At 52.7% G+C, this 27,944-nt stretch overlaps 2 protein-coding genes across 3 annotated transcripts; one reads left to right on the top strand and one right to left on the bottom strand.

Annotated features, from left to right (window-relative positions):
- The first annotated feature begins 318 nt into the window (after window positions 1-318).
- Window positions 319-19,922, top strand: TMEM151B (transmembrane protein 151B). 2 transcript variants are annotated; one of them, XR_004060573.1, is made up of 3 exons: window positions 319-458; window positions 7,498-9,946; window positions 14,813-19,922. XR_004060573.1 is itself a non-coding variant. In XM_030944543.1 (2 exons), exons 1-2 carry the CDS (start codon window positions 366-368, stop codon window positions 8,932-8,934), a joined length of 1,530 nt encoding a protein of 509 aa, XP_030800403.1. In that variant the 5' UTR covers window positions 319-365; the 3' UTR covers window positions 8,935-19,922. The 2 variants fall into 2 exon arrangements, 1 of the variants encoding a protein (XP_030800403.1); XM_030944543.1 differs by having other exon boundaries at window positions 7,498-19,922.
- Window positions 19,923-20,934: 1,012 nt separating this feature from the next.
- TCTE1 (t-complex-associated-testis-expressed 1) lies at window positions 20,935-27,137 on the bottom strand. The gene is made up of 4 exons (XM_030944545.1): window positions 26,939-27,137; window positions 24,460-25,028; window positions 23,016-23,465; window positions 20,935-21,111 (listed from the first exon to the last, which is right to left on the bottom strand). The coding sequence occupies exons 1-4, from the start codon at window positions 27,120-27,122 to the stop codon at window positions 20,935-20,937; spliced, it is 1,380 nt and encodes a 459-aa protein (XP_030800405.1). The 5' UTR covers window positions 27,123-27,137.
- Window positions 27,138-27,944: the final 807 nt, after the last annotated feature.

Genomic DNA, 27,944 nt, shown 5'->3' with positions numbered 1-27,944 from the left:
TCCCATCCCATCCCATCCCATCCCATCCCATCCCATCCCATCCCATCCCATCCCATCCCATCCCATCCCATCCCATCCCATCCCGTCCCCGTGCCGTTCCCCCCGCCTCCGCCGCGGCCCTCCCACCGCGGCTCTGCCCGCCCTCCGCCGCGTGTAGCGGCGCTGCGCTGCGGCGGGGCCGGGGCCGGGGCCGGCGGGCGGCCAGCGCTGCCGCCGAGCCGCGGCTGGGGGCGATGCCGCCGCGCCGCCCGCCCGCCGCGCCGCCCCGCCGCCCGCCCGGCCACCGGCGAGGCAGCGCCCGGCGGCGGGCGGGATAATGCGGCTGCCCAGCCCGCAGGCACCGCCAGCGGGGCGCCCCCGCCGCCATGTCCCCCCCGGCCTCGGCGGCCGCCGCCAGCGAGGGAGGCAGCAGCACGCCGGTGCCTCCGGAGGAGGAGGCGGAGGGGGCCAGAGAGGAGGTGAGCAGAGCGGCCGCCCCCGGCCCGGGGCTGCCCCCTACCACCCACCCTTCCTGCCCGCCCGCTTTGCATGGCGCGGTCATTGACCGCCCCGCCGCGGGCCGGGCCGGGCTTTGCCCGCACAGGTACGGAGCCGCTCGCTGGGAGCCCCTCTGGCCCCGCTCCGGCCCCGGGGATGCGATGCGGGCCGGGGGGCACGGGGGGTTTGGGGGCGAGCATACCCTGCCGTCGGTCCGCGCCGCCAAAGGGCTGCCCCGGCGCGCCTCTTCTCCATCGCTCGCAGTCGCCTGGGGATCGCTGCGGAGCCTCCGGGGCTGGAAAGGAGGCAGCAGCCAGCGCCGTCCGGAGCGGGGGCCGGAGCTGGAGTGGCCGGGATGGAGGAGGAAGGGAAAAATCAGAAACGAGGAGTGCGGGGCACGGTTTGGGCTTACAGCTGCGGGTAGAGCTTGTTATGCTTGTGAGAAGTGGACATGTAGACCCCCTCCTTGCTGTGCGCTGGCTTCTGGGGGCATCCAGCATGTGGCACAGCTGCCTGGGTCACTGTGAGGCAGGACGCGGTGGGCAGCAGGGTAGAGGGCTTGGGGACATGGCAAAGCCAGGGGCTGTTGCTGGCGGCTGCTCCCAGCTAGAGAAGTGGAAGGTGCAGACTGGGGCAGGCCGGGTACCAGCACAGCCTTGCCTCCAGGTGTGCTGCAGTCTCCCTCAGCAGATGACTTTTCTGGAGTCCGGGCAGCAGACGCCGGAAAGGGTCAAGAGCAGGGTGCCCTGTGCCTTGGGAGCACCGCCGGGAGGCAGGAGTGCCAGCCCTTTTGTCTGCCTCGACTGATCCTGCTTGCAGCTTGGGCTTCCCAGGAAGAGGGAAGGCAACTGCACTGACTGATGAGACTCACTTTATGCCATGGGGGTGCTGACCCATGGAGGGCAGCTAGGCAGTGTAGGAAGGGCAATGTCCTCCTGCAGGTGGTGGGCTGCCCTGTCTGGTGAGACCACAGCTCAAAGGGCAGCATGGGGGTACTCAGAAGCTGGTGCATCACTTCCCCTTCTGCTGATGAGGAGCTGCAGTTTGTGAGTGCTGCATAATCCTGGTATTCTCTGCCTCCTTGGCTTGGGCAGAACATGCATGCCCATGCACGGTTATGCTATATATACAGACTTATATTTAGATAGAAATAATTGCAGGAGAGGAATGCTGAAGTTCAAGGACTGGGAAGCTGTACAAATACTGTATACTCTGTGTCTGTTCCTCTCTTCCTGCCTGCATTCAACAACTCCTGATGGTCTGAGCCCAGCTCTTCAAACAGATCCTGATGAGGGTAGCCAAACTGTGAGGTGCTTTTTGCGTGTGAGGACGTGCTTGCTGCGATGTGGTCTCTCACTGCCAGTGCTCTGGCAGTGCTGGTTCTACTTTCTAGATGGCACAGACTTTTCAGAGGTGCCAAAGCAAGAGCCAGTTTGGGTGAGAGAAGTGTAGCAGAGGCAGTGCCCAGATGAGTTTCCCTCACCTGCAGTGCCCCCTGGCTCGCAGGGATTATAGGATTGTCCAGGCACCATAGTTACTCTGTGGTGGCTGCCAACAAGGGTGTCAGTAACACTCCCTGGGAGCAGGCAGAAGGGCTGTAGTCCATGACCTGCTCTGTTTAGGCTAAGGGTGTCCTTCTTGTGGCCAGAAGCTGTCACAGACTTGCATGAAGCAGCTGGTGGAGGAGAGGGAAGCTGCAGCCTCTGATGATGGTGCCATGCTTGCTGTGTCTCATCTGATGCAATGAGGAGAGACTTTAGAGGCAATCTTGGATTAATGGGCTGACCTAGTGCAATCCTCTTGTCTTCAGAGCTACCAGAAGAGGAGAATGTTCCTCCTCCCCTGTAGTGCCTATGCAGTGCCATACAGGCTGTGCAATGTCCTGGTTTCCATCAGAGCCAGCTGCTGGTGCCAGCATTGCCGAGTGTCCCCGCAGTGTAGCTTAATCCTACATGTCAGGGTCCATTGGCCAGGGTGAGTGGCAAGCCAGGGGAGATGCCTGGAAAATGGAAAACTTGCCCTGTCCTGTTTGAAGGTGTCTCATCTTGATATCTCAGTTTGCTGTGTCTAGGAGCAAGGCACGGATTCAGGTGCTTCTCACCTAGTCCCAGCAAGGCAAGTAGCAAGAGCTACTAACCAGAGCTGACTGAGCCCTTGTTCCATCTTGGCATCACATGCCTACACCCACACTTAGTGGTGGTGAACTGAATTTCACTCCTCAGTGCATGCTTGGAGGGCAGGAGACGCCAAGGGACTAGCTCTTCAGCCTGGGAACAAGCAAAAACATGTCCTGCTGCTCAGGAGGGATCTGATGGAAGGAAGCAGTCCTCCTCCAAGCTGCTGTGTGAAATGGAGACCTTGGTACCGCTGCAGGAGCTGACTGCTGGCAGGATTCCCTGGCTTGTCAATGCTCAGCCTTCCTCTGTCCTCTGCAGTTGGCAACCCTGCCAGCCTGGGACTGAGCCACCTCTTGCTTGTAGGCAGGTAGTTCCTGAACCTGTAGGCATGGGGTGTGTGATGTGGGTATTTGCTGGGACATCCTGGCCAGGAGTTGTCAATGTTTGTCCAGAGTCTTTGAAGAGAGTGGTAATTCCTAGAAATGACTGGATCCTCCCTACCTCTCATTTTCTGGGGATTTGAGGTCAAAGGAATCAGGGCTTATTCACTTCTTGCATGATGTAAGTGAATCCTGGGGAAGAGCCATGGAAGCTGATGCTCAGGAGTCCCCTGCAGGCTGCTGCCACCACCTGGCACTCGGGAGCTACCTGGGCCTTCAGGCTGCTGCTCTGGGGCTTTTTTTGGGTTGTTTTTTCAGCCCTCTAGAGGGCTGTCTCTAGGACACCTAACCCTCTGAACCCCAGGCTGCCTCAAAATATGAAGGTATAGCATTCTGGAGGTGAATCAGAGATTTCACAGACGTTTCTGCAGGGAGAGGCAGGTGAGAGGCATGGGAGGTAATGACACAGAAACACTTGTTAAAAAAGGGGACAGTGGATGGGGCCAGGGCCAGGCTGCTACTGGGAGTACCTTGAAGAACTTGATGGGTTTTAGTATTCAAAGTTGCAGGGTCAAGGTTGCAGGAGTCATTAAGGGATTTTGACCCATGTGCTTGGCCACTGAGGTGCTGGGGAGGTTTGCCCCCTTGAGGCTGTTTTTTTAAAAGAGGATCGCCCAGACCTCAAAGGACTTTAGTGCAAGCAGTGTTGGGGGTCCCCTCTTCTACTGCCTCTGCCCTGTGCATTGAGGGTGTCTCCTTTTGCTTCACGGCTGGTTGTGAGTCATCCTCTCCATCCCTTCCATCCCCTCCATTCCCTCCATCCCTCCCCACACATCCCGAGCAGCAGCTGCAGGTGTGGGCCTCCATCTCTGTCCACTTCAGGGGCAGTGTCAGAGGCCAGTGCCAGGCAGGAGGGAGGGGAGGCCCAAGGAGCAGCCCTCCCCTTGCCTTTCCCAAGCCGTGTCTCAGTGCTTGCTGAGGGTTGCCCCATGCATTCCTCGAGGTGAACTGAAGCACAGGGAAGGGAGCTGGTTGGGATCCCACAACAGGCTCAGCTAAGCTATGGCCAGCCTTGCCCCCTAGCACTGCAGGGATGTTCCAGTGCACCTGCAATAGCAGATTTGCTCACCACTCTCCAGTGCTGGAGCCTGAGCAGTGAGGGAGGCTCCTGGTGATGGAGGGAAACCCTGTTTGCAGTGAAGTAGGGCAAGTCTTTTGCCTCATTCCATCAGACTGCAGTGGGCAGATGACGATGGCATTTATATCAGTGCCTGCTCTCCTCCTAGTGACACTGTTCTGAGACAGATTTCTCTTTCCCCAGCTTTTTCATCTGCTTGTTTGCTATGCTGGACTTATCCAAGGCTGGTTAAGAGCTCAAGGAGACAATCTTATTCAGCTGCTTCTGCGGAGGAATCTGTGGAGCTGATTGTTTGCTCCTGTGAGCCCTTTGCAGCCTGGGAGAGGAGCAGGGATGCTGCAGTTCCTACTGGGATTAGACTCTGCATCTGGCTCCTCCTCTGTCTCTGCTGTGGCTGTATCCCATCACTGGCACTTGCTCAGCTTTCGGAGCCCCCACCAGAGCAGCTGAGGTGTGTGTGTTTTGCCTCCAAAGCCTAGGACAAGACTGGGTTGTAAACAGTTTACAGCAGGGGTTAGTGTGACCCCATAAAAGCGCTGCAGTATCTAAATGCTGCGTAGTCCTAGGAGGAGACTAATGCATGGACTAGAGCCCTGCTAACACAGTTCCTGGAACCAAGCCTGGGCTGCATCGTGCTCCCTGCCCTGGGTGGGTAACCGCAGTGGGGCTTGCCTACATCTCTGCAGGGTGGCCGCCAGCGTCTCCCTTCTCCTGCGACACAGGCAGTGCAGAATGTCAGGGGCTGGGGACTGACTCTGAGGTGGAATTTGCTTTCCTGAGAAAGACATTTCCAAAGACCTGTCATTCTGGTGCCCCTTCCCCAGCTGGCAAATGAATGAGCTGGATGCTTTGCTTTATTCCTTGGGCTCTGTTTGCATATCTGCCTGCTAAACAAGGTGCTGTTTCTCAGCATTCACACCCCACAGATACCCCAGGTTTGGCATGTACCACTCCAAGGCCCTGTTCAGACCCTCCCCAGGCTCCTCCTTTGGCTGAGCAGAGCTGCCGCTGCCAGGGAAAGCCTGCAACGAAGGAGGCAGCAGTGAGAGAGGAAGCCTTTAGCTGCCTGGGCAGTGGTACAGTATTCCAGCATGGGAGAGCCGTGCTGCAACCAAGCAAAGACAGAGGGGTCTGAGCAGGCTCTGGTAACTGCAGCCGTGACCTCAGGAGGGAGAGCACAGCTGAGGTGGCTCTGCCTCCTGAAAGGCCTCCCTTTCTTCTCCTCACTCCCTTTTCTCTTGCCTGGGGTTGCCTTCTTGCCCCATGACTGTGAGGCTGCTGTAGTGGTCAGTTGCACTGGGAAGACTGGGCTGCACATGTGTCCATCCCAGCACTGCCAACATTGCCAGCAGAGCCACCCTGCACCTCTCTGAGTTGCCTGCAGGCCAACCCCACCCCACCTGCCAGCCCTGGGCTCTGTCTGTCTGTCCGTCTGTCTCCAGGTCCTGCTCTCAGCTAGTGGCTTCAAAGAGAGGAGCTCAGCATTACTGATAGCTGGGAGTGCCAGTAGGATGTGCCACCATTCCCCTTGCCAGCAGTGGTGTCTCTGGATGTGCTGCCTGCTCTGCTCATCATGGGCTGGCTGCTGGGGTGGGCAGGCAGGGGAGCTCTGTGCCTCTAGGAGAGAAACCTCTGTTGGAGATTTGGGCAGGATCCCTGAGTGCAGTGACAGAAGTCCCACTGGCAGGCTTTGACAAGGGTGGGGAGGGAAGATTGGCCTTTGGGACTCTAGAGCACCAAGTTAGGAATGAGGGGCTCTTCAGAAGAGCAAGATGCATTTCTTAAATGGAAGAAGAGGCCAGGTCTGTCCCTAAACCTGCCAGTGCCCTTGTGATTTCTGGTTCTTGCTTTAATTTTCGTTTTCATACCAGAGTGAAAGTGCCCCTCCTGCTTCCTAGCAGTGTGAGCCCATTCAGTTGTTTGGGATTCCTGGATGAGAGACCTCTCCAGCCCAGCGTGCTCAGGAGTGGAGAATAATGGAGCCAGGCTTGGACTGCAGTGCTGTGAGCAGGGTCATTACAGCTGGTGTTGGCCCCTGCCACGGCAGAGGTGGGCTCAGGAGCTGCTGCTGCCTGCAGGTGCAGAGGGAGAGCAAAGCTTGAAGCCTCTGAGTGAATTTGGTGGCATCTGCACAAGGCTGGGGTTCTTGACCCCCTCTCTCAGGTTGCACCTTTGGAGATAGCTGGATGAAATCTTCTATATAAGAAAGCAAATAGTTACTTTGTCTGTTCTTTCTTTGGGTAGGATGATGTCAGATCTCACAGACAATGGATCAATATTTGAGACTTCAGTGTTGCAGAGTGACAGAGGTTTCCTTAACCAAGTTTTTTTCATGGGTTTGTGTGAAACCCTGCACTGTACTGTGGTAAAGGCACCAGTGCAATCCCTTTAAAAAGTCATGTTGCTGAAGTTCTGCCTTTTCCTCACCACGAAAGACCTAAGAGCAGTTTTTTTCAGAAGTGTGGACTGTCACATCTGAATCCCAGTGCAAGCAGGCACATTTGCCAGCAGCTGTGAGTGTCCTCTTGCCCTCCTTGCTGCTGTAGGTTGGTAGGATGCTCCTCCCTTCCAGCCTGAACGCTTTTTAGGATGTTACTCCATATTTGCCTTCTCTCCTACCAGAGGTGGCTCCATTTCAATAGTGGAAAAGTACTTTCTCATTGGTATGGTTTATAAAGCACTTGAGAAGCACTTCAGAGCTCCTTAGGCTGCCAAGTGTTGTAGTGGGAATTGTCATTAGCAAACACAGACCTTCCCAGCTGCAGAAGGTCTGTTTCTCCATCTGACACAAGGCACACCAGGCAGCTTGTGCCGCCCTGGTGGAGGAATTGCAATGCTGCTCGTGGTCATTACTGGGAGGCAGAGAAGAGACTTATGTGCAGTGGGATGAGCTGTGGTGAGGGGTTCAGGTGGGATGACATCAATTAGAGCTGCCTGTGCTGGTGGGGTGGGTGCAAGGGCTGAGGAATGTGGAGGAGATCACCCAGACTCTTTTCTTGTGCTCCAATAGCACTCCCTGGGAAGTGACAATGGTAGGGTTTACTCCCTGTTGGAGAAGGGAGATGTTCAGGGTGCGGCTGACAGAGTTGTCCTTTTCCACTCTCCCCATGTCCAGCTGGGCTCTGTCTGTCTCCCAGGGAGGGGCAGAGCACCAGAAATGGAGGTGATAGTTGCCTGCACTGCATGGCTGCCATCCTGTGAGAGATCCCAGCCTCTGCCCTGCCCGCTGAGGCCAGGACCCCCATGGCATCTGCTGTTTGGTCTCTGTTCACAGAGCTATAGGTGCTACCACAGCGCCCTGCTGCCTGCTCCCCTTCCCCTGCTGCTGCAGCCTACTGACTCCTCTCTTGTTTTCTCTCTCCTTCTCCCCGGTGCCCCGGAGCAGCAGCGGCCAGTGAAGCAGTCTCTCAGCAAGTCCCTGTGCCGAGAGTCCCACTGGAAATGCCTGCTGCTGTCCCTCCTCATGTATGGCTGCATGGGAGCCATGACCTGGTGCCACGTCACCAAGGTGACCCGGCTGACCTTCGACAGCGCTTACAAGGGCAAGTCCATGATGTACCATGACAGCCCCTGCTCCAACGGCTACGTCTACATCCCCTTGGCTTTCCTGGTGATGCTCTACGTGGTGTACCTGGTGGAGTGCTGGCACTGCTACACGCGCAACGAGCTGCAGTACAAGGTGGATGTGGAGAGCGTGCACGAGCGCGTGCAGCGGATGCAGCAGGCGACCCCCTGCATCTGGTGGAAGGCCATCAGCTACCACTACGTCCGCAGGACCCGGCAGGTCACCCGCTACCGCAACGGGGACGCCTACACCACCACCCAGGTGTACCACGAGCGGGTCAACACCCACGTGGCAGAGGCCGAGTTTGATTACTCCAACTGCGGCGTCAAGGACATCTCCAAGGACCTCATTGACCTGGAGAGCTACCCAGCCACACGGCTCCGCTTCACCAAGTGTTTCAGCTTTGCCAACGTGGAGTCCGAGAACTCCTATCTGACCCAGCGGGCCCGCTTCTTCACAGAGAATGAGGGCCTAGACGATTACATGGAGGCCAGGGAGGGGATGCACCTCAAAAATGTGGACTTCAAGGAATACATGGTGGCCTTTTCTGACCCAGACAACCTGCCTTGGTATGTATCTCATTATGTCTTCTGGGTGGCAGCTCTGCTGACCCTGTCCTGGCCCCTGCGGGTGCTAAATGAGTACCGCACATCCTACGTCCATTACCACGTGGAAAAACTCTTTGGGTTCGATTACGTGGCGGTGACGCCGGCCGAGGAGCGCTCCTTCTGCCGGAGGATGCCCCGTGTCAACACGGTGGACAGCACAGAGCTGGAGTGGCACATACGCTCCAACCAGCAGCTGGTGCCCAGCTACTCGGAAGCGGTGCTGATGGACTTGGTGGGGCTCTCCGGCTGCACCAGCTACTCTGCGTGCCGCTACGGGGGCTACCGGCAGAACTGCGAGCGCTGCCACAGGACTATAAGCAGCTCCTCCATCTTCTCCCGCAGCGCTCTGAGCATCTGCAACGGCAGCCCCAGGATTCCCTTCAGCAGCAGCCGCTTCTCCCTGGGCCGCCTGTACGGCTCACGCCGCAGCTGCCTCTGGCAGAGCCGGAGCGGCAGCCTGAACGAGCAGAGCTGCCCCACCGAGCAGACACGCCTCTCCAGCCAGGTGACTGTGGAGGAGGAAGACCCCCCTCCTTATCAGGATGCCCTCTACTTCCCTGTCCTCATTGTACACCGCAACGAAGGCTGTTTGAACCACGACCACCGTCACCTCCATCGCAACGGGTCCTGTGTGGAGACCTCACTGTGAAAGCAGAAGGCAGTGAGATCTCATTGTCCATTGCCTGGCCCAAGCCGGCGCAGGATTTGGGGAGAGGGGCACAAGGGGGATAGCCCAAGAGGACATCAGGATGGAGTGGACATGGCATCCTGCTCCGGCAGCCAGCAAAAGCTTCCCCCGCTGTGGCTCTGACCTCCCCGAGGGGTGGATGCTGATGCTCCCCCTGAATGGCACAGAACTCTCGACCAATCACCACATGCAAAAAAAAAAAAACCAACCAAACCAACAGCAAAACCATAATTCATGGTATCAAGACCCAAAGGGGGGAATAAAACGACAGGCCTGATGCAGGGAGGGGGTGGCTTTGGCTCCCAGCCCTGGCTCCAGGCTGGCTTGTGCTCCAAGGAACCAGCAGCCACCAAAAAGCACCCTGCTGCACCCCTGCCCACCCTGCTTCCCACACTGGAGTGAGAGCCCTGACAGGGTGGAGGAGAGCAGGCCCCTTGGAGCAGGGTGTTGCTGCCTGTGACAGAAGGTCATGGGTACCCAGGCACGTGGAGCTCAATGGCAGGTTAGAGCAAAGGCTGAAAGCCACGAATCCGCCTCTTCCTCTTCCCCCTGACCATTCCCCGCCCTCCCCGCTTTTTTTTAGACCATGCTCCGACTGTTACTTTTTTCTCACTGCTGGGGATGGCATTGCCTCCAGAGGATCCCATGCTCAGCTCCTTAGGAAGTTTCGGTGTGCCAGCTGTGAGTCAGCATCCCCTTGGTAAAGGGTTTTCTGTTTGGGCGTGCAGCACCAGGGAAGGGATGAATGTGCAAATCCAGGTGGAGCAGAGATCTGCAGCGCTACTGATGTAATTGCTGGAGGAGGGCTCAGCTGGAAAGAGAAAACGGGAGGCCCCTGGTGAGCTGGGGAAGGGGAAGAGGATGGCACTGGAACAGACATCGTGGTATCAGGTGGCACATCAAGTGGCTGGGGACCCTTCCTGGCTTTGAAGTGAGTCCTAATTGGTTCAGCCAAGCATCAAGGAAGTCTCTGGTAGGTTCAGCTGCAGTTCACCTATTGATAATGGAGTAGCAGGTTGGTGCAAGTCTGCACAAGTGAATTTTGCATGAGATCCAGCTGGGCTCTGGCTGTGGACTCTGAGCTGCAGGCTCCTGGTAGGCTCATTTTGGCAGAGAGCTCTGAGGGGATAGGAGGGACAAATGCAAAAGTATGCTGGAGCATTGGGAACTTTGGCTGGGGAAAGGAGGATCCAAAGGATTCTGTTTCTGCGGTACCCCACTGTTGGTGCAGGAGGCACTGCCAAGAGGGATCCTCTGCAGAACAGAGGCCAGGAATACATTAGAGGAAAACCTGATTGAAATGAAACGTTTTGGACAACAGAGGTTTTTGCAGGGAGGTGTCAGGCTGTCAGAATTGAGGTAACTTCTGTGTAGCTCATTAGCTACTGGGTTCTTCTGCCTTGCTCTTGTCAGGGCAGGGTGCTCAGAGCTTTGTGCTGCCCCTTCTACCCCGCTGGAAAGGATCTCAGTGACATTGGGCAAAGAGCCTTCCTGTCACTGAAGCTGCAACAGTGTTTGCAGCATGCACACACCCAGCTTTTCCTCCTCCAGCAACACATCCCTGGATCTCTTGTGTCCTTGTTCTGAGAAAAGCTGTTTCCTTTTCAGTCAGCTCTTTGGGGAGTGCATGCCAAATCAGCCAGCGATTTCTCCAGACAGCACTACTCCTCAGCTTCACCCCTCTTTCCTCATCAGCTGTGGCAAACAAAAGCTAAGAGCAGCACATCTTGGGTGACAAGGGCAAGTCCAGTGGCACCTGGGCATTGTGCTTGGTGTCTGCCTCCCCATCTGTTGCAGAAGGGCAAACAGTGAGGCACTGTATTTAGTCCAGCCATCTTCCTCCTGCCAGCTATTAATGAGGGGCCTGGCTCTCTCATCTTGCTGCTGTACTGCTTTGCCTCCCAGGTCTTGGGAAGGCTGCAAATGCACCCATGTACCACACTGGTCCTATTTTGAAAGTCATCTCCTGCTGGCAAGCCTGGAGTGGCCAGCCCCTTTGGGCGTTGTAGGGCTCCACTTTTCATTTCCCCCAGAGCAGTCTGTTCTGCTCTTCATGGCCTGCATATCCTGGTTAGTGTCTCATGCCCATCAGGTCAGCTTGTCCTCCTGGATCTGGGGTGCTAAACTACAAACAACGGTGGTTTGAACAGGAAGTCTCTTAAAATCTCACTCTGTTTATGATTCTGTCTTAGCATCTGCCCTTACTTTCACTACCAGAGCTAGATGTTGGCTTAAAGAAGAGGGTCCCTTGGAGGACAGAGAAGATTAAGGTCTGTGGTGTAGGCACATCCTTCTCTGCATTTTGTTCTCATTATTTTTGGCATAGATTCAGACTGGGCGAAAGCAGCCCTGGGATTTCCTTGCTTAGTGATGACATTTGGCTTGCTGTGCACTTGTGCTTCTCTCTCCAAGGGCCTAATGTAAGCCAAGGCCAATGTGGAATGTTCTCCTGGCTCCGGGGAGATAATGGTGTGTGCTTGTATGTCCCAGCAAATTGAGGCAGTGGAGCTGCAATGGGTCGTTAGTGAGCAATGAGGTCCCCGCTTGTCCTTCCTGACATGTTCTCTTTGAAATCTGCACTGTTGCTTAAATTAGGCTGTGATGGCTCATCTTTCTATCTCCAGCCTCCAAGGTGCCTTGGACAGATGGATTTATCTCAGTTTTGGCAGGCCTTTTATCTCCCTGGGGCAAAGACATTCTTCACAACAGGGACAGATTAGCAGGGTCTCTATGCTCCCCAGCTTTTAGCACCTGCAGCAGAGTTTCAGGCACCCATGTCCTTGGCTCTTTCGGGGGCTTTCCATGAGAATGCCTGGCCTTGTTCCTCTGGCCGCATTTTCACCTGTGGAATCTTATTCTGAAGGTGGTCTATCCATGTGGATCTTCAAGGCGCAGTTGCTGTTCTGACCCACTGGATCCATACAGTCTTCCTGTTGCTGAACACCTTCCCCATGTACCTGGTGCCAGCTGCAGCCAGGTCCCAGCTGTAGTCCTGGTGCTTCCGTCTGTGGCTGGTCCAGACCCACAGTACCCTGAGAAGTGGGACTTCTCTAGTCAGTGTTCCCCACTGCATGCCAGGATTTCTCAGAGATCCCATCCCTCATATTCTTGGTGCAACTCACGTGCATCTGGTAGAACTGCCCCCCTGGTCCATCCCATTCTATTTTCTCAAGGTTGGAGGCATGACTCAGGCTCAGGAAAGGGAGATGGTGCACTTGGGCATGGTAGGGCAGCAGGACTGGGCAGCAGGGACAGGAGCTGCCTGGTGGCTTGACAGAGAAGTGGTGGAGCTGAAGAGGAGAAACTGAAACTAGGGCTCGTCCTGGCAGGTCTAGTCAGGCAGGAAAGTTCAGAGCAGAAAACTGGGCTCTCCCTCCTGTCTCCTGGCATGGGACACTACTCCTGGCATGGGACACTACCAGCAAAGAGTGTTTCCTCCTTAGTGTTGGTGAGAGAATGCAGTGCCCTGGGCCAAGGGCAGCTGCTGTAATTCTCCTTATGGCTCAGGCTACGAGCACAGATACCCAGAGATGGCCTGTCCCTGTTCTGGCACGCAGCCTCTCCATGGTGGAGTGATCCCATCTCCTGGCACATAGACACCACCCACCACAGCTCTGGGCTGTGCAGCAGTCAGGTGCCTGCTCTTCCTGAGACGTGTGTCTGCTCTCTGCCGTCTCCACGCTGGTGATGATGGTTCCTTTGGCAGCTCATTCGAGGGCTCCTCTCAGGATAGCCTTCTCCCTTACATCTAACCTGAGTTCTCCCTGCTGTAGCTTAATCCCATTACTTCTCCTCCATTGACTGCTGAGTCTAATTGGCTCTGTTCCTTTTTCTCATGGCCTTCCTGACACAGGCAGGTCTCTTATCTGTAGTCTTCTCTTCACCAAGGCCACAGTCTTGATCTCACTTGCCAGACCCTGGCTTGAGTGGTGGTGCAGAAGTTTTCACTGTGTAGTGAGTATGTCACTCCTGCTCTGAGCCTGGCCCGGGCAGGAGGGCCAAAGGTGCAAGCAGTGCCTTGGTCAATGCATTTCAGGGTGGTTATGTCCATTCCTGGTGCAGAAGATCTCTTTGAAGTGAGCAGAGCTCACAGAGCTGCTGGCTGCTTACACAAGGAAAGCAGGACAGCATTCATCACCCTCTGGGAAGGTCAGAGCTGGGTGCTTGTCAGTGTGATGGGGGAAATAATTAGGAGGATCTCTGCACTCAGATGACTTTGGTTTTTTCCATACATCATTTGAACATTGCAGTTTTCCATGAGCTGAGAGTCAGGCTCAGCATTGCACTTAGCAGCAGACCTTCCTCATACACCAGAAGGAGGGAGGCAGGAATTCTACCAGCTCCTCTTTGTGGCCCTTCATGGTGCTAATGCAACTCAGAACAGGGATAGTCCTTACTGTTGCAAGGCTGGAGAATTGGTTTGGGCTATTTGGTGTTTCCCACTCTTCAGTATACTTGTCAGGTACTTCAAAGCTCTCCAGCTTTTCTGAACTAGAGAAAAAAAGAGAGAGAGAGAAGAAGTGTGTGAGAAGCTCTGGATTACTTCATCATCAAGACACATCACCACCCATTTATCTATCTTTCAACACAGTGGAAGCTTCCCAAATAGTGCCTAGCACCTTGCTTGTGCAGAACCAGTTGATGACACCAACCAGCCAAGTGGTGCTTCTTTGAGCCCTCTGTGTGTCATGTCTCACTCCACACCAAGGAGGGAGGTGTCAGAGAGGGCTGTCAGGGTGAGCAGCTGTAGGGGCATTCATTAGGATGGGGAGAGGGAATCTGAGCCTATGGCCAAGGCCAGGCCTTCCGGGCAAATACACAGTATTAAGGCTGAGGAAGCTGCTGTTCATCTGTTGTCAAACAAATGCACCCCCTTCTTTTCTGCTCCCCCTAAAATGTACATTAGAAATCCAGCTGGTCCCTGTCCTCTTTGCTGTCTCTTCACTCAAGAGGCTGCAGAGCTGTTTAATAAGTGATGGATGCCCATGGGGTGAGAACTACAGGAAAATATGAAGTGGAAGTTTAAGAAAGATAGGTAGTGTCAATGCCAGTAAAACAGCACCTGGTGATTAGCAGGTGGGACAAATAATGCCTTTTAAGCTCTCCTTCCAGCCTTTCCAACCATGGCTTCAGCACTGCTGTCTAATGTCACCAGGGTGCTGCCTTTAGCAGGGGACAGACTGTGCTGCAGTGTGCTCCTGCTCTGCTGCAGTCGCTGTAGGGGCTGGGTCTGCAGTGCCACACCACCACCAAGGTGTTGTGTTCCCAAAGCTCTGGAAGTCTCAAGGTGGGATATGTCCTTCTGATCGTGCGTCATCCATATTCAGTGGTTAGAATAAAGTCTGTAGGAACATGATCTGGATCCAGGTAATGTCAGAAATGAAACATAGTTTAAGTGATAGCTCTATCTGGTGCTGATGCTTCCTGTGATGCACTTGGGCCTACACTCTCCACTGAGCCAGGTATGCATGGGGCCAAAGGCTGGTTCATAGCACCTGGGATCCCAGTGGGGACTTGGGGCTGAGCCTGCCTAGGGCTGTTTTCCCTGTGAGCATTCTGGAAAAAGTGGAAAGGGGTCATAGTCACACTTCAGGTAGAAATTAATGGGCTATGCTCATTCGTAGGGTAATTTCACTGAAACCAGTGGTACTATACTAATGTGAGGTTGGCTTAGCAGCCCCTCACAGGGGTCTGTCCCTAAGTCCAGAAAAATTGATCTGTCACAGTGTTGCTTTGATGCATAGATTTTGTGCTGGGACTTGGCCAACATGAATGAATGTTGAATATCTGTAGTTTCTACAAGCAGTGGGTTGAATTGTTCTGCTCTGCTGCCTCACAGCTGCTCTGCCAAGGGGAACATTATGGATGTGATCTCATCAACTCCCTCAAAAGCAAGCTAACAAGCAAATTGACCTCCACAGCACCTCCACAGCATCGGGAGAGGAGCTTTCTCCCACAGGACCACAGCCGTTCTGCCTCTGAGCTCAGAGGTCCCAAGGACAGAACTGAACCTGCAAGACCCATGGCCTCGTGGCCTGCCCTTCCTCCTTCCCTCCTTACCTCATGTCTGTCTTGGGGGAGGGACAGTTTCCCTGTGGAGTTCAACAGGCTCCTCTTCCTGCGGCTCGTGAACAGGCTCTACTAACAGGTATATCATCCACCTATGCAACTCTTCCAGAAGCTGCCAGATTTTCAGGAGCCCATTACAGTGTGCAGCATGGCCATCCAGCACTGAGAATAAGCACAGTGGCTGCTGGAAAGCTAAGTGGGTTTTATTCCTCCCCCATTCCCCAGGAAGACTCTTTTTGTTGGGCCATTTTGTTTGTTTGTTCGTTTGTTTGGTTTTTGTAAACTTCATTTGGGGGAAATGAAGCTCGTGAGAAGTTGGTGCCCATCCTGAACCCTCCCCAGTCCTTCGAACTCTGAATGGATGGATCACCTACTGTGATTATAATTCGTGGATTTTGTAGAACAAAATAACTTCACACACAGACACATGAGGTGCTTTCACTCTCCATCAGCACAAGCTGCTTCTGCAATCTTAGCTACTCACATTAGTGAAAGAAAAAGCCTAGCTAGAATGTGGTGAGATGACGTAGTGCTTTGTACCAGTCCCATGGTCCCAACGTCCGTTAGCAGCGCCGTCAGCTGCCGTGACATGAATTCAGACTTTGGATGGCAGCCCATGAGCCAGTCAGGGTGAAAATTTGGAAAATCCCAAGCCTGAGTCTATGCACATTTCCAGAAGCAGATGCAGAGGGAGTATCAGCTGAAGGCAGGCATCACCTCCTGCTCGGCCCTGGCAGGAGCTGGTGGGCTCTGTTTGTGCAGCACCTGCCCCCAGGAAGAGCCTGTCCCCAGGGGCTGAGCAGAGGGCAGCGAGAGCAGCAGTGTGTCTGAGGGAGCAGCACTGCTCAGCTCACTGGGGAAACAGCAGTGACTGCCAGACCCCAAAATAACAGGATTTCACTTTGGGAATGTTAGAAGTGTTTCACATTGCTGTTCCTTGCTTAAAAAAAAAAAAAAAAAAAGATTTTTGGTGATGATGTGGGCTTACACTCTCCACTCCTTCCATCTCTCTTAGTGATGTGCTGTGCTGGTGGAGAAGGAATGCCCAAAGCAGATCAGGATGGTGGCCCTGTGGCTTTGCAGTGGGATAGGTTGATCAGGAACAGAGGCCAGAGTTTAAAATCTTTCTCTGCCCCTGGAGGTGTGACGTGGCTATCCACCCAGACGTGGCAGGGTGGGGTTCTGCATGCTTCTGCACAGCTGAGATCTGTAGCCCTGCAGAGGGTTGATATGTTTGTGGCTTTGGTGTGGTGACACCCATCCACCCTTGCAGCAAGGGCTTTTCAGGGTGACAGCGCATTGCTTGTTCTTTGTGAGAGGAAACTCCTGACCTGGTTTCTGTGAGGAGATGGTGTGAAGTGTCACATTTGCTGCAGAGAGTGGCAGGGAGCAGGGATAAAAGCATGGAGCAAGCTGTGTTTGAGAACAAGCTAATCCATTGCTGGCTGTCTGAAACTGGAGAGCTGCTGGATCTGCTCCCTGGACAACGCTTTCCAGCTCTTCTCACTCTACCCAAACCTGATGTGCAAACTGTCATTCCCCTGAGCTAGCCAAAGCACTCCCCTCCCCTGAACTCCTCCGAGGCCGTGCATTCCCATCATTTTGGTCCCTCCCTGCTGGGTGCCATGAAATGCCAGCAGATGCATGATGACCATAGGCATGCTGGTGGCCAGATCTCACCATCCTCTGCCTGTGCACAGCCTTCCAGCAGCGCTCCCTGCCCTGGTGTGCCCACTGCTTGCTTGCTGCAGAGCAACCGCAGCACATCCTGCCATCACTTTGGCCACACTTATGCTTTCCCAGAGAATTTCGCAGCACTTGTCCTGAGTTAGAAAACAGAAGGCCTTGATGTTTTGGTGGTCCTGGTCTCCAGACCAGGGAGGAGAGGAGAGGCAGGTCAGCTGTTGTGGCAGTGAGGGAGCGGGGGACAGCATCATGGTGATAGCAGCATATCTGCTGGAGAAGTCTCCAAACATGGGCTCTGTGCTTCTGTGCTGGGGCTGAGGGCAGCTGACAGAGGGCAGAATAGGATGTGAATGCTCAGCAGCACATGGGAGGAAGAGCTGGTCGAGAACATCTGTAAAAGGCTTTGCAAAGGTGGTGGTTTTTACAGAAGACAGAAGGCAAAATGGGGCAGGAGGATGCGGTGCTGGAGCAATGGTGCTGCAAGGCAGGGAGGGTGAGGGGGAAATGGAGCAGGGCATTTGATAGAGAAGCTCAGGAACAGAGTGGGCATGCTCTGGCTGAGGAGAAGGCAGGAGGTATTCCTAAGCTGAGGTGCCCAGGCCATGTCGCACTGCGTTGTTGGAGCAGCAATGCCACCTCCAAGCCCAGCAGTGACAGCTTGAGCACGTGTCATCAACCACGATGGCCACAAGGTGTAAATGTCACTAATGAATAAATTGCCTTGTGCCTTGGAGAGGCTAATCCATCATGGCCAGAGACAGGGATCTGACAAGCCTGGCTATTTCAGGCATACCCTGTAGGGAGGAGGAACGCTTCGTTTCTGAGCCGTCCCCTCCACCTAGGGAAGCCGATGCAGGGCTTGGCTCTGTGCCACTTCCCATCTTCCCAGCCAGACGAGCTCAGGCTTTATCCCTCTTCACTGCAACTGAAGAAGCACAAAGGGATCTAGATTAGCCAAAATTACCCTGTCAGCAGGGTGGTACATGAGGCCAGCAGGTGATTGAGGTTGGAGGGAAGCTGCTGGACACAGGGCACACCTGCTGTAAGGATCATGGAATACAGTGGTGGGACCCCAGTGACTGAGAGAGCTTGTGTTAGTTGTCTGCATGTGTTTCAGGAAAGGAGTGCTTGGCACTATGTTTTAGAAGTGTGCTGTTTCCTCCTCACCCCACTGTGCTGTCCCACAGGCAGTGTACAGGACCCCCATTTTCGGGACCCCCTGTGTGTGAACCCCAGCCACCAGCACCCTGGCTGACTGTGCAGAGGACCAGCAGGTACCAAACAGGCAGGGACAGCTCAGCCTAGACAAATCCATCTCCATGGGAGCAAAAGGAGGCTGAACACAGCAACCATTTCTGTCCACAGCCTCTGCTCATCCTTGTGGCAGCCTGCTCCTCCTCCCCGAGTCGGTGCTCAAAATCAACCTGCCATCCTGTTTGTGACATATGCCAGTGTGACACCTTGCAAATCGATGCCTGGGTCTCTGTGAGCAGAAACCGCCAGGCTTGGGAAGCTGGCCACTGTTTCCTGCTGCCGCTCTGCTCAGAGCAGCGGGAGCCGGACTCGCCATCTGCTGTGGGAGGGAGCCAGCCGGGTGCCCCGCTCCGGCCTGATGGGACACGCCTGCACAGCCCGAGGGAGAGCCCTCGGGCCATTCTCCCTTCTCTACCTTCCGGCCACCCCGGTTTCTCACCTTCTCTCTGGCACAGACCCGTGGGTGAGGGGGTGCTCCCAGCCTGACTCTGCTGAGTGCTGCTGATGCTGTGTTGGGGGTGGTGGCAGTGCCCAAGCTCGTTCCCTCCTCCAGACAGAGTCCCACAAATAACCCCCCCCTCCTCAGAGCCTGCCAGTACTCCTTGGAGATAGATCTCATGGGAGAGCTAAGGTATTTGTTCTGGCCCTGCACTCAGCACAGTGACCAGCTAGTTACCCACCCTGTGGTGGCTGGACCCAGAGCTGACAAGTGACCCACCAACAGCAGGAATGTTCACACTCCAACAATCTGCTGTTGCTGTCTGGCCAGAGTGTGTGGCATTTGAAATGGTTTCAATCCTTGCAGACTGGCAGATAGCTGGCCGTTGGTCTTGGGTGTGGGCAAGTGCTGCAGGCTGCTTGGTTTGGACTTTGCTTTTTGGCCAAGAGATGGATGGGAGAGAGGGCAAAGAGTTCTCCAGGCAACAGCTACCTGTCCAGGGATTCCTGCACGTGGCAGCCCAGGAGGGGGTTTGAAGGGTGCTTAAGTGGTGTTAACATTCTCAAGCTGTTAGCAGGAAAATGAGCAGTGAATATCCTGGAAAGCAAGTCAGAAGTTGTTCTGGTGATGATCTCTTTTCCCAAGCCCTTTTCTTTCCATCCCTTGTCCTCACTGGCTCTGGTGGCCAATTCCTCCTCATGTGTCTGCTAGCATGTCTGCGGGATCTCATTGCTGCCCTCCAAGCGTGAGCTTTCATTGCACAACTGGCTGACCAGTTGCAGCCCTGTCCTTGGAGCCACAGGCAGGCTTGCCTAGGACCAGGCCGCCCCCATTAAACCCCCACCCTCGCTGCTGGAGCTGTTGCTTCATCAGCCTGATGCTGATCTGGGTCTTTTCTGCTGTTTCTGGACATGAGTTCTCATCTCATTGAGGTGTGTCATCCAGTGAAAATATTTTGTAAATGCAAATAAAAATAAATAAGTATATTCAATACCTCGGTCTCGAGGATGGGAAACAAGTAGTGGGAGTTGCCCAGGTAGGGAGGTTTCACAGCTGCTACTGCTGGTTAGGAATTCTTCTGGATGTAGCCCCTAGAGCATCCATCAGTACTTGGGAAGGGAGCTACACAAACCTGTGAGGGCTTGGGGCTGAGCCCTGTCAGCACCCCTGCTGCCAGGGCAGCCCTGCACTCCATCCTTTCTGATCTATGTGGGCGTGACACAGTGCAGGTAAAGGTCCTGTCAGCCAGGGGCCAGTGGCACCTCAGTGTCTGTATCCATCAGGCAGGGCAAGGCAGAAGCGGGTACGTGGTGAATAAATCCTTTTGTGAACACTGGGAAACGGTTTTTACTTTTCAACTCTGTCAATATGATCTAGCTCTGTCTGTCTCTCTATATATGTACAAACAGTATATCACAATGTTGCCTTTTTTGTTGGAAATATCAAAGTACAAAGATTGTAAACCAAATCGGTGTAATAAAAGTTTCAGATGATTCACTGAGGTGGTTGCCAGCAGTGGGTCTGTGGTGTTGGGCAGGGCTCAGAGGCGTGGGAAGCTGCTGCGTTGCTCAGAGGGTGGGAGGGGATGGAAGTCAACCCACTTGCTTAATTCCCAGATATCCCCTGAGCAGGGTGGTCAGTGGACCAACTCACTCAAGTATGTGCCTTGTCCCATCCTCAGGTGACTACAGCCTGTAGAGCAAAAGGAAGCTGCTCCATTTTGCTCCAAGCCCAAGGAAGCTGCACTGTTTTCAAACTTGTGAGCTATGTGTGCCAGCAGTCCTGAAGGGACCCCTCTAGCTTGAAGTTATGCAAAACACAGATTGTTTTGGACAGGTTTGCACAGAAGAGCACTACTAGGTAAGGTAAGCATCTGGTTGTAAAGAATTCACCTGTTGCAAAGCAGGATAGCACTGATTAAAAGCAGGGCAACCCAAAGCAGGAAACTATGGTGGTGAGACCTCTTGAGTTATTGAATTTATTTCTATTTACTTTTCACCACCCATATCTGACTCCAGACAGATTTACTATAAATTCACATAGATTACTGAGCTGAGCAATAGCCAGAAAAAGCTGCTGAGGAACTAGAAACAACATTCCCTCAATCCTCTAGGCCTCTCACAACCTCCTCAGCAAAACCTTAAAGTTAGGTCTGGACTAGACCATTTAGGTGGCAGAGACTTCATCTTAGCTGCTTTACAGGTGAAACAATATTCAGCTGCCTGAAATAAGTTTGCTGCTGGAGCACAGAAAAGCATCACAGGAGGTGAGATTTAGGGTGCAGTGAGAGAGAGGGCTTTAGAGGCAGATTGCTCTGTGGTGCCACTACAGTGCCTTGAGATCAAGTGTCTGTCTCCAGTGAAGTCACAGGTTGGATGATGGGGGTCTGGGAAAGGCTGCGGTGGCAGCCACAAGTCAAGTGTTTCTCAGAAAAGTAAATAAAACCAAGACCCTGAAGTAAAGTGTTTCCAAGACTGCACACCCAAAGCTCATTGCTCCCTGGAGCACTTTATTCAGAGGGGTTCAGTGGTGGGGTGTTGCAGAGATGCTAGCCTCACTGCTTCCCGATTGGCCCACACAATTTCGTGAATGAGGAAATCTGTCTCCTGTTCCACCTCTGCGTGGCGGAGATCAAGCTCGGTCAAAGTCTTGTTGTTTGCCAGCCCTTCCAGCAGCTGCTTCCCACCATCCTGCAAAAGAATCAGAGGGGATGGTTACAGGATGACATCCAAAACAGAAGTGTATTGCTCCTTTTCCCTCCTCCCCAGGGCAACTTCTGCTGCTGCCAGTGGGAGGTCCATGAGATGGTGCCAAAAGGGATAAAGGCCTCCACCCAGGTCCAAAATGTTGCTCACAGGAGAAGTGCAAAGGAGGAGTGTAACCTTATGCAGCTCTGTGACATGACACATGCTAATGACTCCCTCTGGGTACCATGTCAAGAGTTCTCAAGCTCATGCTGGTTAATAACACATCTGGCAATGATAACCTGAGAGGAGTCTGCTCCCTCCTGTCCCCCCGTTCCCAGCTTACTGCTGGCTAGGCACAAATGGATTAGAGTGCTGTTCCTCATCTTGGCAGTTGTGAGAGCCCCAGAACTGGCAGTTTTCTGTCTGGATGCCATTTCCCAGGCTGGGTTTGCTTTCCTGAGAGGAATATCTCATGGAATTGAAGACCAGCCTTCATGAGAGAAAATGTGATGTAGCCTTAGGGAGGCAATCCACTCAGAGGCATTTCTGCCCCATACATGAAGCACTGTATTTAGGGATGTGACAATTTGAACTTTCTCCTGATGTTGCTATTCTCTTCCAGGTACCAAATACACCTCCTGCCCCTTCTCCTCCATCCAGATCGTCCCCTGATCCCAACACCCTGCCTCTTAGCCCTTTTGCCAAAAAGGGGAGAGCAAAAAGGACTGGAAAGAGGTCTCTTTTTAATGGGCTACACAGGTCAGAATTTAATGCATCTCTAGCAAAACCCCCAATTTTCCCATAGATAATACTACCAGCCACCTTTTGGGCTGCCATGGAACTTCACAGATGGGTAACAGGAGAGTTCATCAGAAGGAAGATTCTAAGCACAGAGATTATTATTTACTAAACAAAAATCCTTCTACCCTTTCCAACCTTTGCCCCCTTCTATCATTAAACTCAAATGGTTTTCCACATCCAGGACCATAAAACTCAGAACTCACAAAAGGTTTTCTGCCATCAAATCCTTTTAAAACCCTTGTCAAACACATTGATGCCAATATTCCTGCCAGCAGGGACAGCTGGTCTTGCTGTCTCTTTATTTGACAGTGAGAATAATCGAGGCAGCACAGAAAGTTTAAAAGCCAGCATGATTGCTTTTGGCTGTCTAGTTTGAGATTTCTAAAGCTCTTTTTAATCAGTAGAAGAGAAGCGGTCTGGTTTGTGGGCATGTTGCAAACTGCAGCTCTTAGGGATGTAGTAAGATCTGTGTATGTTCTTCTGTCTAGAAAATGTAAGCCTGTGTTTTGGGAGCCACTTACAAGCACACAGACATGACACTCCTGACCCACCACACTGCTCCCGGGCCGCAGGGTGAGTTAAAGAAGCTCAACAACCAAGCCAATTTTCTAACAGTCTTCTTTGAGCGTGTGATGGACAGGAGAAATTCTGGGAAGGGTGACACTATCTGTGTGCTGCTGAGTGACAGATGGCACAGCAGATCCAAAGCACAGAGGATATGCATGAGACCCTCATGCTGCCTATCATTAACTACGCTCACATGTGCAAAGCGTCTGTGATTTTTCCCAGACATGCTTCCTGGTTTTCAGTTTCCTAGGGGGAAAATCCCTCTCTGCCCAAAAGCCCAAAGCCTCAAAGACAGGTTCAGCCCTATGAACAGAGCTACATGTGACAAGTGAGGTAAATGCATGTTCATGCAGAGAAGGTGTCCTTCTCTTTCCTGACATCTGCTACAGTCTCTTCCCTGCTCACAACTGATAGTTATCATAGCAACAATTCAAAATGAGGGATGCATTTGCTTCTGTGGCTTTGAGACAGGCTCAGCATCTGCTTCGCAAGGCTACCACACAGGGTCACAGACTGCAGGCAGAAGAGGCGTCTCTTACCAGCCCCAGGTGATTGCATGAGAAGTTGATGCTCGTCAGAGAGGCGTTCTGAGCCAGGACCTGGGAGAACACTGCTGCAGTTGGCTCTGACAGGTTATTACTTCCCAGATGGAGGCACTTCAGGCTGGTGTTGGTCAGCAGGGCACGGCCGATCGCCTCCCCACCTTTGTCCTCCACAAAGTTGAGGCGCAGGTTCAGGGAGGTCAGGGTGGAGCTCTCAGCCAGGCCTTGAGCAAGAGCCTGAGCCCCCAGGTGACAGATCTGGTTGTTACACAGATTGAGGGTTTCTAGTCTGCTGTGGCTGATCAGCTTGCCAAGAGCTTGTGCCCCGTGGTCCCTGATGAGATTGTGGGACAAGTCCAGCTCCAACAAGCAAGGGTGATGCTGCAAGTTACGGGCCAGGAGCTTGATCTTGTCATCATCCACTTTGCTTCGTGTCAGCTTGAAAACCTGTGGGCATAAAAACCAGGGTCACTACAACAGCCAAGGCTTTGGACTGAGCTTTGTACAAGACCATCATGGAGTTAAATCTATGGTCCATCAGACACCTTTAGCTAGCAGGCTCAAGTATTTGCTTTCCTAGTGTGCTGATACTTCCAGAAAGCAGGGCATGCCACTGATGCCCCATGCCAATTCTAGGGAAAAAGGGTTTGCCTCCTGGAAATGCCTGTTCCTCTCCTCTGACTGCACAAAATATCTAACTGGGGGCTAAATTAAAGCAAGATAAAGCTGTCCAAACATCTGCAGCAACTGGCAGCAGAACCCAGCCCAGATCACAGTCAAACCTGTCTGAATGAACACGTGCACCAGTGATAACCACAGAACAATGTCCTGTGTGCCTAGAGCATCCTAATAGCCACAAGAGAGGTAATTTCTCTTCTGGAAGCCATATTTCCCAAAGCATGAGAATCTGTGGGGAGTTCATCCAGCTCACTCTGTCTCCACTCTGGATAGCAATGCCCACTGATGTTTTGGAGGGGCTGAGTATCTGCACTATCCCTCATTGCTTAGGCAAGTGTGAGTGTTTCCCCACCCTATTCTTGGGGGTCTTTGCTCCTCTGGGAGAGGCTGACATGCATTTACTGAGCAAAACTACCAGAAACTCCTTATGAAAAGCTCCCTCTGGACTTTTCCTCTCCTGCCTCCCAGAACTATATGAGGAGTTAAAACAGTGGAATGCTGCTGCCTCTTACACTACAGGCAACAAGTTTTGTGGGAGCAAATATTCTTCTCACTGATCCCCTGACAACCCATTCTAACAAGGACATGGCAGAACAAGAAGCTCAGCACTAGGCCAGCAGGTTAACATCTCTGCACTCTGTCAGAGTCTGTAACTTGCAAAAGGAAGGGTGGTACCAGCAAGCAGAACTGGTCCCTGTATTTCTATCCACAGGCAATTTGAAGATCTAGCTGAGGCAGTAAGGTTCAGTTTGGGGTATATTACTTTCAAGTTACGGCACATCTTCACGGCAGAAGCCAAGTTGGAGCAGTCCAGCTCAGTGAAGTTAAAGAGGTTCCACTCAAAGTTCATGCCACAGCTCTTCACATCATAGATGAGATGAAGCTCTTCAAGGTGAGGAAGAGAAGTAATGAGCTCTTTCAGGTTGTAGTGATGCTTGTAGACCTCACCAGTTTCAGCCTCATCCTCTGCGTCAGAGAGGTCATGGCCCTCCTCCTTTGGATCCACCTGCAAAGGTGGCAGGAACTGATTGATCTCCAGTTTCCGCACGTAGCCTTTGCAGAGCGGGATGAGCTCTAGGACCTGCTCGGGGTCTGTGGTGTTAGGGATGAAAAACTTCAGAATGTTCTCCAGGTGACGTTCAAAGAACATCCGTTTCCAGCTGTCTCCATAGTTGGAGACGTCACACACTTGCCAGCGCTCCATACAGCACCTCTTCCAGTACTCCTCATGGCTTACTGTGTTGGCAGTCACAGTGAGAGGAAGGCTGGTGGAGAGCCTCTCCACCACCTTCTTTTGGTGCTCAGGCAGAAGATCGTTCAAAATAGGGTTGTCTGGAAGAGATAAAAAGAATGAGAGGTTGGTCTGGGCATAGGAACAATTGCTGGCACTATGGTTCTGCCTGGGCCCCCAGCTGTGTGCCCATGCCCTTTCCTCTGCTGGTACTGGCTCTCTCCTTGGTTGCCAGCAACTGGAGCACAGAGCTAAGTTGACAGAATACATGTAGGATTCATTTGCACATTTCCATATATGATTTCTAACTTTCACAATGAAACATCAGTGCAATTTGGTTTACTCTCATAAGATTTGGGAACTGTGCCAGAAACTGAGCTCCCCATTTAAACTTGGTTTGAATGCAGTTTATATTCAGTGCAGGAATTCTGCTCCCAAGAGAACTAATTCAGCCTTACAGTGATGGGAGAGCTTGGCCTGCCATTTGCTGAACTTTCTCCCTTTTGGTTTCTAAGCATATTGAAGAACAATATTTGAGAACAACTGTGTGCTTTTCATGCAGGTCCTTGTGCCTATTTATCTTAATTCAAGCATTGGTCTTACCTCAAACTGATTCCTGTTCCTTTTTGCTGAGGCACATTCCTAGCTTTTAGGTCCACCTTGCTTAAATAAAAATTGTGTTTTCCCAGGTACTCTTTCCCCTAAGTCTCTTTCCCAATGCTTGCCCTAAGTCTCAGCTGTCTTCTCTGGTGGAAGTTCTTTGTGCCCAGAAATGCCAGAGAAAAGCCATGTGTACTCACACCATGAATATTTGGTCATGTGTACACAGTTGTGTTGAGTAACATAAATCATCAGCGAAGAACCTTATCTGTGCATGGGAAACCAGATTATGAAACACAAAGTGGGATTAGCTTTATAGTTCCCCAATTTCTGGGGCATTCCCTTCCGAAGGACACTGACAGTTTTACCACAGCCTCTTCCTGGAGTCTATTACCAGTGTGCCACAGCTGACACTGTGATGACCTTCTCTGCAAAGTCCCATGACACAGGCAGAGGTGTGACACGTATGGGCAGGGCTGGGCTAGCTTCACTCAGGCTCACTCAGGCCCCACTGTGGGCAAGGTGCAGCCTCACAGCTCAGGTAACAGCAAGAGGGTCCCCATGAAAATGAGCACACTGCTTTTATGTGTGCACAGTGCAGGTCCAATGCAATTGGCATCAAACTGACTGATCAGGCTGCTGGGACTGCAAGGCTGTCCCAGCTCAGACCCTCAAGTACCTTCAGCTCCTGGCATAAGGCAGCTCTGAGCTCCTCTGTACTGTCTTACAGTCCCAGTGTGGACATAGCCTTAAAACTATCTTTGGTCTTTGCTGCCACTTCACTGAGTCAGCCAAAAAGACAGGCCCTTCTTCTCCCCCTCTCAGTCAGTTCTCAGATGAGACACGCTTCTTCTGTTTTGCTGTGTTTCATCAGTCCACCTGCTTCAAAAGCACATTCCCTGCCTGAGGATATAGCTTGTCACATCACCACCAAAGCCATGGAGGAGGGCTGAGCCTGTGAGTACAATACTGAGATGATAGCTCCTCTGGGCAGGAGCAATTCTGCATCTCTTTGTACTGCACTCAGTACAACAGGGCTCCATCCTCGAGCGCTACCCTAACGTCTCTATGAATCAAGAGCAGGAAACAGCAACTGCACAGCCCCAGTCATGGTTGAGGTGAGTCCAGAAGAGCGTGGATGGAAGAAGATGTGATAGAACAAGGTCAGTACAGAGTCACTGGAGCGCAGCCTAGAGGACTACAGCCATCCCTGGAGTGTACAGGATACATACTTAGCAACTAAACAGTTTGTTTAACTGGCTGCCCAAGGGGATATTTCTCCCCATCTGCTCCTCTGGCAGGGCTGGGTGCCACACTGCCTTTCTGATGCATCTGCCTGCCTTGTTGACCCTCTCCTCTCTGGGACTGACCCTCTCTCCACGTGTCCTAGAGTAAACACGCTCCCACTTACTTTCGAAATTGTGAGCGATGTGCTGGAGGCAGAGCTCCGTGAGGGGGGGGACAGTGACCAGGGACCAGCTGAGATCCTCACTGATGCAGCGGCGTGTGTAGAATGAGACATCAGTGAGGCTGGCCTGAGGTGGACATGGTGAGGGAAGGGGTCTGCTCTTATCACCAGCTTCTGGCTGCTGCATCCTTGCTCAGGACCTACTTCTCCTTCAGGAGAAGCAAGGGGAAAATTCCTTGAGAGTCACCACTAAGTGGTTACCTGCAAAATAAAAAGGCAGCTTTAGAAAGAAGCTAGCAATATTAATGGTCAGGTTACACTGCTCTCCTGTAACACACTTGCCCTTTGCCTGCCTCCTTTGCTTTGGACTGGAAGCACTGCAGGCAAACAACTATTACTGAGCCTCATCTTTATATCCTGCCCTGTGCAAAGAGGTCTCTAGGCACCACATGCAATAATGAGATAATAATGTGGTGTTAATTCAGAGTGCTGTTGAAGAGGATGGACAGGAATTGATTGTTTACTGTCTTTTCCAATAAAAGTAATAGGGAAAGCTGGCAGGAGCTAGGCTTAAAGCAAAGGGTTCTTCACACAGGCTGCAGTTGAACTGGGGAATTCCTTGCCACAGGATGCTATGGATGTTAGGAGTCTGCAGACTCTAAGAAAAGTCCATGATAGAGACACCCTTTGAGAATGATGAAATACACAGAAGTCATGTGGCTCAGTGTGAGCAGCTGAACACAGCTGGAGGTGGGGAGAGTGCTGGAGGAAAGAACACACACTTGCATTGTTTTTCTACTCTTCTCCAGGTGTCTGCTTCTAGCCACTGTCAGAGATGGGTTTTTGGGCCAGCTATCCTCTGGTTTGATCCAGTATGCCTGTTCTTATGACTCTCTAAAGACAGATGCTTTACAGATGAATACATTTAAGTGTATTCTTTTCCTGCTTTTCTCCATTATTCTCCGGTTGAACTCCTTCCAAACATCCATTAACTGATGAGATGGGTCAG

The sequence above is a fragment of the Camarhynchus parvulus genome, chromosome 3, assembly GCF_901933205.1.
Source record: "Camarhynchus parvulus chromosome 3, STF_HiC, whole genome shotgun sequence".
NCBI lineage: Eukaryota > Metazoa > Chordata > Aves > Passeriformes > Thraupidae > Camarhynchus > Camarhynchus parvulus.
The sequence above is the reverse complement of the archived record's forward strand: the minus strand, read 5'-3'. Positions and strand labels throughout refer to the sequence as shown.

Bases quoted from the DNA above. Each gene is read 5' to 3' on its own strand.
- TMEM151B (XM_030944543.1), top strand. From the start codon at position 366: ATGTCCCCCCCGGCCTCGGCGGCCGCCGCCAGCGAGGGAGGCAGCAGC. The intron at 459-7,497 runs GTGAGCAGAGCG...GCCCCGGAGCAG, and splicing joins CGGAGGGGGCCAGAGAGGAG to CAGCGGCCAGTGAAGCAGTC.
- TCTE1 (XM_030944545.1), bottom strand. From the start codon at position 27,122: ATGCAGCAGCCAGAAGCTGGTGATAAGAGCAGACCCCTTCCCTCACCA. The intron at 25,029-26,938 runs GTAAGTGGGAGC...TATCTCTTCCAG, and splicing joins CATCGCTCACAATTTCGAAA to ACAACCCTATTTTGAACGAT. The intron at 21,112-23,015 runs GTAAGAGACGCC...ATTCTTTTGCAG, and splicing joins CATGCAATCACCTGGGGCTG to GATGGTGGGAAGCAGCTGCT.